General features: G+C 38.6%; 1 protein-coding gene across 1 annotated transcript in view; it reads left to right on the top strand.

Annotated features, from left to right (window-relative positions):
* TGFBR2 (transforming growth factor beta receptor 2) overlaps window positions 1-13868 on the top strand; it is an 86806-nt gene that overhangs the window by 57693 nt on the left and 15245 nt on the right. Inside the window, exons 4-5 of the mRNA XM_074195632.1 lie at window positions 4018-4814; window positions 12540-12681. Of these exons, the coding sequence (XP_074051733.1) occupies window positions 4018-4814; window positions 12540-12681 (939 nt within the window). The remainder of the gene's footprint in view (window positions 1-4017; window positions 4815-12539; window positions 12682-13868) is intronic.

Below are 13868 nucleotides of genomic sequence, written 5' to 3'. Positions count from 1 at the left end.
TAAATGTCTGAGGCCAGATTTGAACTTAACAAGATGAGTCTTCCTGATTTCAAGCCCAATGCTCTATCCATTACACCACCTAGTTGCACTGATATCAGGAAAATCTGAATTCAAATCTTATCTCAGATTATTTAAACAGGGGCAGATCTCTTAAACCTTGACCAACTTCAGTTTTCTCATTGGTAAACCAAAGAGGTTGGATTCAATGACTTCAAAGATCTAAATCTATGGATCTCATTAAACTCTTTTATAATATGACAGAGATAAGTAAGATGCAGTCCCTCACCATCACTGGACTTGAGTAAGGGCTATAAGACAAGGACTTCAGTAACTGGAACAGAAATTGGAATCTTATATTCCAAGTGGAACTTTTTTCTGAGGAGAGCTCCTTCCTGGGCACTCTGTTTCTAATGAATCTCTCATTAGAGTTGGGTTCACTGGGCTGTCCTTCTAGCCAAATGTGGGTGCTCCTGCTTGGGGTTGAGTGAGCCTCAGGTAATAGGTTATTTGTTTAGTGCCTAAAGACCATAAAGACTAATATCCAAGATGTTCATCATTGGGGCCAACCATAGGGTCCTGACTTTTTAGGAAATAAAATAGAAGGTTCCAAAGGGGCAACCCCCAGTGGGGATGAGGATGGAAGTGATGACTTTTGCCTCCCAGGAACATTGGCTGCTTCCCTGCTGGGGTGCAGAGGATTGCTTGTTTTGATTGTGGGGCCTGCAGCAGCCCAGGGGTTAATATTGTCTGACAGGGCGGAGGGGCCTCATGTTTAGATAAAGCTGTCCATCCCCAGGAAGCTTCCTTTTGCCTGCTTTGCTTTTGTTAGCATGACTTTTTTGGACAGAGCCTTTTGAAATTTCAAGAATGACAGATGATGTTACTCAGTAATTTCCCCCCTGATTTTGCATGTCGTTGTGAAAAAATGAAAAAAAAAAAGAAAGCACAGGAAATTGGAGGGGAAAGTGGAACTCTGGTTTGTTGACCTCAAAGAGGGGATTTCTGAGCTGCCTCCTTCTGTAAATGCTTTTGAAGGTTTCAGGTCAACTTGTTTGGGTTTTCTTTTCCTTTAGACGAGAGGAGAACAGTGAGGATGGGGCGGTCTCTCTGTAGGGTGGATGCTCAACTCTGATTGTTTTGGATGAATATTCGAGCTATAATGCACCTGGAAGCCCATCTTGGGCAGCTCTCTTACACAGCAGGAAACTAGAGTATGATGAACTGGCTTGGCTTATATGGGTGGTAGTAGTAGTAGTAGTAGTAGTAGTAATGGCAGAGTTGGTTGGGACTTGAACTCGGCACCTCCTATTCCAAGTCCCTGCCTTCTACCATATTCTACCACTTAGGATATGGGGCTCATAAGACTGTTGATCTTGAGCTGGAAGAGATACTTCCTCATTTTAGCAGTGAGTAATTGGGAACCAAAGAATTTAAAAGATTTGCCCAAGATCACATGGGATTCATTATCCTTGTTTCATTTTATTTTATCTATTAATTTTTAAAACCACGTTAAAGTTATTTTATTTGTAATTACTTAGCCATTTAAAAATTATTACAAAGCAGAAACATGTTTGCCTTGTTTCATTTTTTAGAAATAGTCTAATGGAGATTCAGAATATCACAGAATATCCTGCGATGAGGGGCAAAGACCTATGGATCTAGAAAAAGAGGTCTTGGATATCACTCCTGGCTTTGCTACTTATTACTTATGTGGCCTTGGGCACAAAGGACTTGGCCTTTCTAGGCCTTAGTTCTTCAACTGTAAAAGAAAGGAGTTGACTTATATGGTCTCTGAGACCCTTCTAGCTTATACTCTGTGACCCTATAATCATTTTAGCTGTGATCCATTGGAGATAGCAGACTCTAATCTAGCCCATTTCGGTTTTCAAATTAGTCTTCTCCATACCCCCCCAGAGGCAGGCAACAATGCAAACCCCATATATAAATGAAAAAATACGGGTCAGAGAAAATCATAGTAAGTGGTAGCAAAGGAGTGGGGCTCCTGCTCAGGTAGGTGACAGGTTGCTTGTTTATTGTTCAAAGACCACAGAGAATAATTTCCAAGGTGCCCATCACTGGGGCCAGCCAGGGGGTCATGACTTTTTAGGAACGAAAATGCAGTTCACTTACTGTTGAATAAGGGACTTGCCATCTGTGTCTAAGGGCATTGAAATGCTGAAACAGCTTTGGTGATCTGCAGTTAGAGAATCTGAGCTAAAAGTCTTCCTCTTACAAATGTGGCCTTGGGGAAAGTGCCCATCTCACTTTCATCATCTGAAAAATGGAGTCAGATGATCTTTGAGAACTGACTTTTCTAGCTCTTGGAGGTCAAAGATATTTTCTGAGATAACTTTGAAAATCTTACTCCCAATACCTTGTGCATTATATAGATCACAGCAAGAGTGTTCAGTGACGAAAAAATTGGACAATTATCCTTGCCACATTGTGGGGGTTAGAGAAATGGTCCCCACCACGATCTGGAAAATCTGCATAAAATGTTTTGGCTTTCTCTTTATACCAGAGAAGAAGTCTGAATTATGATGGAATTACATGATAAAATATATGGACATTATATAAATCTATTTTATGTATTCCAAATTTCTAAACTTTGGGGGGGTCATCTATTGACGTTCACATGTCATTTGTGGCTTCTGCAAAACTATGAAAAAAATTTCCATTTAATTTCTTATGCCAATCAGCAATATATTGAAACTGTGATGGAGAAAGTTGTGATGTGGAAGCGATAATAATACATAGCTGTGTGCCAACAAAGGGTCCCCTCTTGATCTAATAGTCTGCTGCTGACTTGTAAATAAATATTATAATAAAAAGAGAATGAATGAATGGAATCTGAGGCACCGAGGGATTTCTTAATAAAAAAATCAAACAAACAAAGAACAATAACAAAACCCAGGTCAGGACAAACACAAATCAACACAGAACATGGAACACACACTTTCATTTGTTTCTTTGTCTATAGTCTTCTCATTCAAGTCCATTTCAAGAGAGCAAGTTGATTAAGAAAGGATCAGATCAGTTGTAAAGATTGAGTATACTAGACAATGCATTAAACCCTTAAAGCATGAGGTGTCACCCTCTTCACCCTGTCACTCAGCCATTTCCTTCTTCATTGGAAGCCATTAGCAACTCATTCTCATTTTTTTTTTAAGTTTTTTGCAAGTCAGTGGGGTTAAGTAACCAAAGTCACACAGGTAATTATTAAGTATCTGAGGCTGGATTTGAACTCAGGTCCTCCTGACTCCAGGCCCGATACTCTATCCACTATGCCATATAGTTAACCTAACTCATCCTCATTTGAATCAGCACTTTTGAAATTAGTTCTTTTGATTATGTTAGGATTTAGTCAACATTTATGTGATGTGAACACATGTAAATATGTTTATTTACATATGCATGTATTTTAAAACATATCTGTAAAGATATACACTCACTAGAAGAGTCAGAGTCAGCAACCCAGATCCCAGCATTCTCCAGATCTAGTCTTTACAGTAAAACTTGCTTTGATGCAATGTACTATAAGATACCAACCCATCAATAATCATTTAGTAAGTGCCTACTCTGAGCCAGATATGATGTTAATTGTTGGCAATGCAAATACAGTCCCTATTTATAAGGAACTAATATAATAATGAGAAAGACAAGAAGGGCATAAAGAATAAAAGCACTTGTGTGTGTGTGTGTGTGTGTGTGTGTGTGTGTGTGTGTGTGTGTGTGTGTGTATGAATACAAAGTAAAGGAGGGCATTGATAAGGGGGGGGGGTCAGAAAAGACTTCCTGGAAGAATTTGTTCATAAACTAGGTAGATCTGGATGTGTCTTGAACAATGGGAACAAGTTTTTTTTTTGATAAATAATATATTTATAATCCAAGAAACTTTATTCCTTCACAGGTGAGATTTAACTTTGAATTGAGTAAAGAAAATATTATAGTTACTTCATTTGAAATGAAATGCCCATCCTTCTACAATCTTTCCTTTGTCTTTTTTTCCTTGAGCAGAAGATTTTGACCACATGGAGCTACGGGATATCATCTCCAAAGTGACCCTCATCAGCCTCCTTCCTCCCCTGGGCATTGCTATTGCTGTGATTGTCATCTTCTATTGCTACCGAGTCCACCGGAGGAGAAAGCTGAGCACAGCCTGGGAGACCAGCAAGCCGAGAAAGCTGGTAGAATGCAGTGAGCGGTGTGCCATGATGATGGATGATGACCGCTCGGACATCAGCTCCACCTGCGCCAACAACCTCAACCACAACACAGAGCTGCTGCCCATCGAGCTGGACACCCTGGTGGGGAAGGGCCGCTTTGCTGAGGTCTACAAGGCTAAGCTGAAACAGAACACGTCCGAGCAGTTTGAGACGGTGGCAGTCAAGATCTTTCCCTATGAGGAATATGCCTCCTGGAAGACAGAGAAGGAGATCTTCTCAGATATCAACCTCAAGCATGAGAACATCCTTCAGTTCTTGACGGCGGAGGAGCGGAAGATGGACTTGGGCAAGCAGTATTGGCTCATCACTGCCTTCCACTCCAGGGGCAACCTGCAGGAATATCTCACCAGGCATGTCATCAGCTGGGAGGACCTGTGGAAACTGGGTAGCTCCCTGTCTAGGGGCATTGCCCATCTCCATAGTGACCATACGCCCTGTGGGAGGCCAAAAACAGCCATCGTGCACAGAGACCTGAAGAGCTCCAACATCCTGGTGAAGAATGACCTGACCTGCTGCCTCTGTGACTTTGGGCTGTCCCTGCGGTTGGACCCTACCCTCTCTGTGGATGACTTGGCTAACAGTGGGCAGGTGAGTCTGAACCCAAGCCTAGCTTTGCCAGTCTCCATCTTGCTGTGCCCACTCCTGAGGGAATCCTCAGACTAAGAAAGGGAACTCTGTGGGCCAGGGAAGTATTAGAAAGTGATTAGAAATCTAGGAGTGTTGGTAGATATTAAGGATTCCATGTTCAGTTCTGTGTGTGCTCCTTCCCCTGATAAGTTGATATCAATTGGCACAATGCCCACAAACAGTACTAACCCTCTGACTGAACTGATGGACTAGGTGGGGTCAGGAGCCCATGACAGTCAGATTGACTTGTTGTAACAAGGAGAAGCCTATGACTGAGCCACAGAACATTGGTGATGGTGTGGTTTGGTGAAAAGTATGTGGAATTTAAGAGTCTGCAAGCTTGGGTTCAAATTTCACTCTAGAGTCTAAGTACAAAGAGTATGTGATCCTTCATCACCACAGACATGAGGAGGATCAAATGTTAGGGAATGGAAAAAATAATTGACTGAAGTAATGGTTTATACGAGATTACCAGAGGTTTGGGATTTTTTTTTTCCACTTTATTTTATTTCAGTTACATGCAAAGGTAGTTTTCAGTATTCAGCCATTTGCAAGTTTATGAATCCCACATCCTTCTACCATCCTCCCTTCCCTCCCCACTTCCCATGGCAGTGAACAATCTGGTAAAATGCATACAATTGTGTTAACCAATTTTAAGACCATTTGACTTGGACAAGTCATTTGTCCTCTGCAGCTCAATTTCCTTATCTGTAAAATGGAAGACTGGGACTAGTTGACCTCTAAATTTCCAACTTAGATTTGGTTTCCTAATAATTAGAACCAACTGAGTTGGAATTAGCTGCCTTAAGAGGTGGTGAGCTCCCCATGTGTTTGGGTATGATATGGGTTGAATTTGAGACAGCAATTCTGTGAAATCCTGACACAAGGATCCTTGCTTTGAAATAATGGGCAAGTTACTTAATCTCGCTGAGCCTCAGTATTAATCTCATCTGTAAAATGGAAATAATATTGTCATTTTTTTAGTAGGGCAAGTGATATGAATAGAGAGGTAATATATATGGAATGCTTTGCAATCTTCAACCCATTACATACATAAAACATTATTATATTTGTATTTTTCTCTAAAATCTTACCAAGAAGTCAAGAAATTCATATATTTTGCGAAACATGAGTATTTTCACTTAGGAAGCTTTCCTGTTTGTTAGCTGGATCTGGACTTGGTCCAAAGTCCCCACTCCTCAAATGCATTGTTTTCTCCATGTTAGAATATATACTCCCTGAAGGCAGGTACTGCCTTGGGATTTCATATTTGGATTCTTAACTGCAGAGCAGGGAAAAGGATGAAAATAAGTATTTATATGGCATCTGAGCTAAGCACCTTGAAAATACCCAATCACTTGATCCTCATAACAGATGTGAGGGAGAGATGCCATTATTATCCCCCTTTTGCAGGCAAGGAAACTGAGGTAAACAGAGGTTAAGTGACTTATCTAGAGTCACACAGCTAGCAAGAGTCTGAGGCTAGATTTGAATGGAGGTCTTCCTGATCCTAGGTCCAATGCTCTATCCTCTGTCTCACCTCACTGCCTCAGCTATGGCAACAGTTAGCACTGTGTCACAGTTAATACTTAATAAATGGGTTTTTATTCATTCTTTCAGTAAGCACTTATTAAACACCTAGAGTATACTGAGACAAGAGTCAAGACAATGACCTGCTCACAATACAATTGTATTCTGTTGGGATACAAGAGATATTGAAAAGTAGTTTCGGGAAGGAAATATTTGGGAAGATTAGGAAAGGTCTCAGACAGGATGTCTTTGAATATGCTCTGAAGGATGCTAGGTGGTCTATGAGGAAGAGAGGATGTTACCAAAGAGCAGAGATATGTAGTATATTTTCAACTTGAATCCTAGTTTCAAAACATTTCCAGAGTAGAAGGAAGTAGGAGACTAGAAATCAGCTAGCAAATATTAATTAAACATCTATTATGAAGAGGCATTGTGGCAAAATGGATCAAGATCTGGCCTCGGAGCTGGGAAAATCTAGCTTCAAATCTTGACTTAATGGGCAAGTCACTCTGGGCTTCAGTTTCCTCATTTCAAATGTAAATCTATAATATTGTTAAAGCATGCCAGATTTTCATCTGGAGATTAAAATCCTGCCTTTTACATGCTACTTATATGACATTACATAAGATGTGCTACATGTATGACTTTTATGAGCCTCAGTTTCCTGCTCTGTAATATCAGAACTTAGACTAGATAACTTAAAGCATATTCTCACTCTAACCTATGATTTAAATAGAACTTAGTTAGCTGATTCCATTTGTACTCAAGTCCTGCCAGGATGGACCTGATGGAGTCTTTGATGTGGTTGAACCTTTTAGAGACTCAAAAGTTGAATGGCACCTTTGTTGAATTCTTCATTAGTTATATGCATGTGACCGGACCCAGGCCATGTACTCGATAATACCCGACCAGAGATCTGGCCTTCCACATGGGTTGCTTCATTCCCCTTGATGTCAGAATATTTAGGTTAGTTGGCACAGAGTTTCACTAAGTATGGCACCATTTATATTTCAATGAACATGCTGGATTAGTTTGTTTCAAGAACCAAGAGCACAGCTCACTTTAAAAGTTGGGTTTTTGCTACTTGGGAAATCACATTTCCTCTTTCTAGAATCTGGGATATTATCTTGTACTGAATGAGTGTGTTGCATAAGATAATTAAAGTCCCTTCCAGCTCTGACATTCAGTGATGGCAATCAGTTTCCTCAAACTATTTTCTAATAAATAATTGTCTCACTTTTCTGTACCAACTTAAGGCTAATAAAATCCCATTCTTGTAATTAACCTATACAAATATTACTCCCATTTCACAAATGGGAAACTTGAGGATTAACCTCTGATATTATCATTATCATTAATCAGCAGGCATTTATAAATGCCAGTTTTTGCCAGTTACTATCCTAGGCACTGAAGATGCAAAGAGAAAAGTGCTAAGTCCCTGCCTTCGAGGCATTTTGGAAAAGGAAGACTTGAGTACTTGGCTGAGCCATGGCCTCTTGTCATCTTCCCTTTGTCTTTCCATTCAACTCAAATGACTTGAAGAAGAGAGTGAGACTGATGACTTTGTGAAGCTCTCTACCTTACATCCAATTCACATGCAAGTCAAGATTTCATCCTTCTAATGTCACTGGGCATTTTTAAGAATGAAAGATGAACCACAAACAACATTAGCTCTTGTAGCTTTGAGGGACATTATTTAGAAGACAGAATTTGAGCTGACCCTTGATGGAAACAGATAGGAGGGAAGTATGTTCTAAGCATGTACAAAGAGTTAACTTCAAAGAACATAAAGCATTTTGACCTTGATCATATACTTGAATCTCTTAAAGGATCAAGTCTAGCACTATTCCTAGGACAAAGTCATGTTCTGCTTAATGACTGCTTGTAATATTAGCTTCATTTGTATTTCATTTTAACAGACAACTCAGCCTGCAAACATTCACATTTAGTGTCTACTGTCCATGGTGCCTATAAAATAAAACAAAACAAAACAATTAACCTAAGAAACTTTTGAAATAGTAGCTAGGTGGCACAGTGGATAGATAGAGCATGGGCCCTGGAGTCAGAAGGACCTGAGTTCAAATATGACTTTAGACACTTTTTTTTAATTATAAAGTTTTTATTTTGAGTTTTACAATTTTTTCCCCTAATCTTACTTCCCACCCCCCACCCCCTACAGAAGACAATTTTTCAGTCTTTACATTGTTTCCATGGTAAAGATTGATCCAAATTAAATGTGATGAGAGAGAAACAATATCCCTAAAGGAAGAAACATAAAGTATAAGAGATAGCAAGATCGGCCTCAGACACTTAAAAAAAAAAAGAAACTTGTGAAATAGGTATTGCAAGTAAGCAGATTCTTCATGGTCATATGCAAACATTCCTGAGTATCAGGGACCCAGAATATCATGTTCTCCCAACAGCCTCAGCAAGAACCCTTCCCACATAGATTTCACCAATGGTTCCCCTTCTCACCAACCCTGTGGACCATTGGGCCTTTCCATCAGTCTTGCCACTGAAATCTGAATACAGGGGGAAGTTAAGTAGTGCAATGGATAGAGCACCAGCCCTAGAGTCAGGAGTACCTGAGTTCAAATGTGACCTCAGACACTTAATAATTGCTTAGCTGTGTGACCTTAGGAAAGTCACTCTTAACCCCATTGCCTTAAATTATAAAAAAAAAATTAAAGAAAAAAGAAATCTAAGTAGAACTGAACTTTGGGTTGGCCCCTCAACTCTCTGATATATCATCTCCATCTTTGACAGCAACAACTATCTTCCATTTTCCTATTTGAATTTTCAATGCTTTGACGTATAGCTGTTTGCATGGCTTCTATACTTTTTCCTTTCAATAGCTCAAGAGGAAGGTACCATCACCCGTCTTGATGCCATCTTTTAATTTATTAGTAAACAGGTCCAGAAAGGCTAAAACTTGTCCATGTCACACAGTGAACTAAGAATTGACCAAGTTGGAATTTGAACTCAAGTCTTTTGACTCTTCAGCCCAATCTTCTTCCCACCACACCACTCAACAGCAGAGCATTGAGTTGGAGGGTTTTGTCTTTTTCTGCACTTTTAGAAGCTACAAACCAAGAAACTCTTTGTTACATGGTAAATTCTCACTTGTACAGTTTCCAATGTGATGTGGTCAGGATGAAAAGGTCTTCATATTTCAGAAACAAAGATCTAACATGACAAAATGACAGTCGTATTTTTTCTGTTGTCTGGTAGGAGTATGAATAATGATCTGACATATAGTGAGGGGAGAGATAAGCAGACCCTGAGGTTTGGCATTTCCTTATTTGCTATGTTAACTCGTCAACCTCAAAAACATGGGCTACATGTAGGAGCACACTATTTTTGTCAGTCGTCCAATACTGGTATTCCTATGCATTGCTTATCTTCCAAAACATGAACTATTTTTGTGGCCTTCCATGGGGGTGGAAAGCTTGTATCCAGTTTAATTCAGTAAACAAGGCTTATTCAGTGGAAGGCAGGAGGCCAAGTAAATAATATTTATGGATATTTTTAGAACCTACTTTTTAAAAAAAGTTTGCATATGTTTTTTAAAGTTTCAAACTTTGTATCATTTAATTTAAATCTCTCTACAACTCAGAATAATTGCTATGGGTACAGTCTTTACTTTCTTTCTTTAATATGAGGAAACAGTCTCAGAGGACATTATTTATTTTTATGAATATTTTATTTTTCCAATTACATACTGTGAAAGGTTTTCAACATTCATCCATTTGTATGTTTATAAGGTACATATTTTTCTACCACCTTCCCTTCCCATCCCCCTCTCCTCAGTGGCGAACAGTGTAGTAAAAGTTGTGCAGGTTGATTTGTATTTAGCTTGTTTACGTATTAGTCATTTTGGGTATGAGGAATTAGGACTAAGGGAAAAGAAAGAAAACCATGGGATAGGAAGAGAAAAACATAAGAGAAGTTAGGTGAACACAGTATACAATCAGATTTTGTGAGTTTTTTAAATTTCCTTTTGTTTTCCTCTGAATGTGGATGGTGCTGTCCATAATAGGTTTCCCAGGGTTGTCCTAAATCTCTGAACTGCTGAGAGGAGCTGCATCCATCATAGGCGGTCAGATTACAGTGTTGTTAATGTGTACCTTATTCTCTTGGTTCTGCTCCCTTTGCTCAGCATCAGTTCCTGGAGTTCATTCCATGCTTCTCTAGAGTCCAACCTTCATGGTTTTTTTTTTTAATAGAACAACAGTGTTCCATAAGATTGTTCAGCCATTCCTCAATTGATGGGCATCCTCTCAATTTCCAATTCTTTGGAAAAGAGCTGCTATAAATGAACATCGAACATTGGAACTTTTCCCATTTTTTGTGATTTCTTTTGGATATAGGCCTAGTCCTGGTATTGCTAGGTCAAAGGGTATGATCAGTTTTATTGTTCTTTGGGCATAGTTCCATTTTGCTCTCCAAAATGGTTGAATTAATTCACAACTCCACCAACAATGCATTAATGTCCCACACTTTCCACAACCTCTCCAACATTTATAATTTTTCCCTTTTAGTCATCTGATAGGTATGAAATGGTGTAGTTGTTTTAATTTGCATTTCTCTAATAACTAATGATTTGGAGCATTTTTCTTATGATTAAATATATAGCTTTAATTTCTTCTTTTGAAAAAGGCCTGTTCCTATCCTTTGACCATTTTTCATTTGAGGAAGGACTTTGATTCAATTCTCTTCATTTGAGAATTGAGACCTTTTCAGAAGCCCTAGCTGTGAAAATTGTTTCCTGACTTTCTGTTTTCCTTCTAATCTTGGCTGCATTAGTTTTATTAGCACAAAATTTTCAATTTAATATAGTCAAAATCATCTATTTTGCAATTTATATTGTACTCTATTTCTTATTTGGTCATAAATTTCTCCTTTTCCTTAGGTCTGATAGAATAGTTCTTGATCTATGGTACCACCGTTTATGTCTCAACTCTGTACCCATTTTGACTTTATTTTGTTATAAGGTGTGAGATGTGGGTCCATGTCTAGCTTTTGCCATACTGTTTTCCTGCTTTCCCAACAGTTTTTTTTTTGTATAGTGAGTTCTTATCTTAGAGGCAGCAGTCTTTGAGTTTGTCAACCAACAGATTACTGTAATCATCTTTTGTATCTTTTGTACTTATTCTAATCCACTGGTCTATTCTTGATCAGTACCAGACAGTGTTGATGCACGCCACTTTATAATTTAGTTTTATATCTGGTAGAGCTAGGCCACCTGAGGAAGTTATTTATTGAAAGATATTAGGTATTTAAAACAGAGTTGGCATGAGAGGCAGACACCATGATAGATACAAAGCTGACCTCAGAGCCGAGTAGATCTGGGTTTAAGTCCTGCCTCTGACACAGATTGACCCTGGGAGCCTGGGCAAGTCACTTCTCAGTGAACATTCTGGAATTATATTTTGCAGAAAAGGGACAAGCCAAATGGGTAGAGGAAATTTCTTTACTGTCCAGTTCCCAATACAAATGAAAATCACCCATCTGATCTGAAAGGTGTTTCTATGTATGCATATGTATGAATGTATGATCATGCTAAATTCTTTAATTATTAATGCATAACAGATTTACTAATTAAATGGATGTTTACTATTAAATGTACTCATTGACAGCACATTCATGTCTAGTCAGCCAGCATTGTCTTATGAGACACTTGGTCTTGGGGATTGTCCAGAAACCCAAGTTTGACTCAGTTCCATGATTGAATATTGGGTTTTTGGTCTGCTTTGATTTCCTTCTTTACCCACAGAATCCACCTAACACATTTCTTTTTCTTTCTTTCTTTTCCTTCTTGTTCAAATGAATCAGAAACCACATTTATTAGGGTGAAATTTGTCAATTCAATTGACTGACCCATGATCTCATGGAGAGATACAGGAAAGTAACTCCCCAAAATGCTACCATCACCCCACTACTTACAATTCTCTCAGGGTATGATGTACTAGACCTATAACTTCTTGGACCCACTGGTGATCTTATTGCTTGAACCCATTTAAACAATGACTTACAAGATATTGGTAGAGAAGAAATTTTAAGACTTTTAAAAAATTCCCATAGCCTTAACTATGGGCCTGAACATTGTCATATTTTGAAAATCAAACTATAACTATTTTTTCTGTTCGGTTTCAGGTTGGGACAGCAAGATACATGGCTCCCGAGGTTTTAGAATCCAGAATGAACCTGGAGAATATGGAGTCCTTCAAGCAAACAGATGTATATTCCATGGCCTTGGTTCTCTGGGAAATGACATCCCGCTGCAATGAGATAGGAGGTATGTATGATTGGGTATCATGCATTTAAAATGGAAGCTTTTAGTGAACAGTTGGCTGGGTAGGGAACGGGAGAGCTGTACGTAATAAAAGATACATGTTTCCTAGAAAATTACTGGTGGAACAAGAAAACATTCATGTTTTCAAATGATGAGTTCCTTTTTGTTTTGTTTTTTAAGTTTGGTTAAAGAATCAAAGATTTGAGATTCCAAGATCAAATCTTGTCTCTCCTTTACTAGCTGTAAAACTTTGAACAATACCTTTTTCTTCCTTGGGCCTCAGTTTCCTCATCTACAAAAGGACATGGTTAGAATAAGCAGTTCCCAGGGTCTCTTCCTACTCTAAATTTGTGATCCTATGATTTTTGATTTTTCAGAGCAGTTACCTACAAAATTGAAGCCAAATATATTCATTTATTCATTCATTCAACCATTCACTAAAAAAGTTTTTTTTTCAAATCCTTGCTATGTTAGAAATATCACTGAAGGCATAGAAAGATCAAGAGATCATTAATTTAGAGTTTGAAGGGAGTTTAAAAGCCCCAAAGGAGTAATCTAATTAATTTTATAGATGAGGAGTATGAGACCTGTAGGGGTTAAAAGACTTACCCAATGCCACTCAAGTATTAGAGGCAGCATACTAAAATAAACACAATGAATTGAGCATTAAATGAGAGGTGGGTATTAGTTCTGGCCCATCATCTGTTAGCTTGTTGTAGCACTTTAGACCAAGATATTTCACCTCTCCACTTCTAATCTTTCTCGTAAGTGGATTAGATAATGCCCAAGATCTCTTTCAGCTGTCATATTCTCTGATTTATACAGCTATATCCACTCTACGCTGCCTTTAAGAAGTTTTCGATCTAAACAGTTTCCCTTTTTTTTTTTTTTTTTTTTTTTTTTTTAGATTTTGCAAGGCAATGGGGTTAAGTGGCTTGCCCAAGGCCACACAGCTAGGTAATTATTAAGTGTCTGAGGCTGGATTTGAACCCAGGTACTCCTGACTTCAAGGCCGATGCTTTATCCACTGAGCCACCTAGCTGCCCAAAAAGCAGGAAGAGATAACAGTTTCCTTTTGAGACCTGATAGTGCATGAACCCATGAGAATTCCAATAAATTCTTAATTTAAAAAAAAAAAGAAATCGATGTCTTTGAAGTTTAGAACGCTTGATGGCATGTTCTGGGATTTC

Source organism: Macrotis lagotis, chromosome 7, assembly GCF_037893015.1.
Source record: "Macrotis lagotis isolate mMagLag1 chromosome 7, bilby.v1.9.chrom.fasta, whole genome shotgun sequence".
In the NCBI taxonomy this organism is placed as follows: Eukaryota; Metazoa; Chordata; class Mammalia; order Peramelemorphia; family Peramelidae; genus Macrotis; species Macrotis lagotis.
The sequence above is the reverse complement of the archived record's forward strand: the minus strand, read 5'-3'. Positions and strand labels throughout refer to the sequence as shown.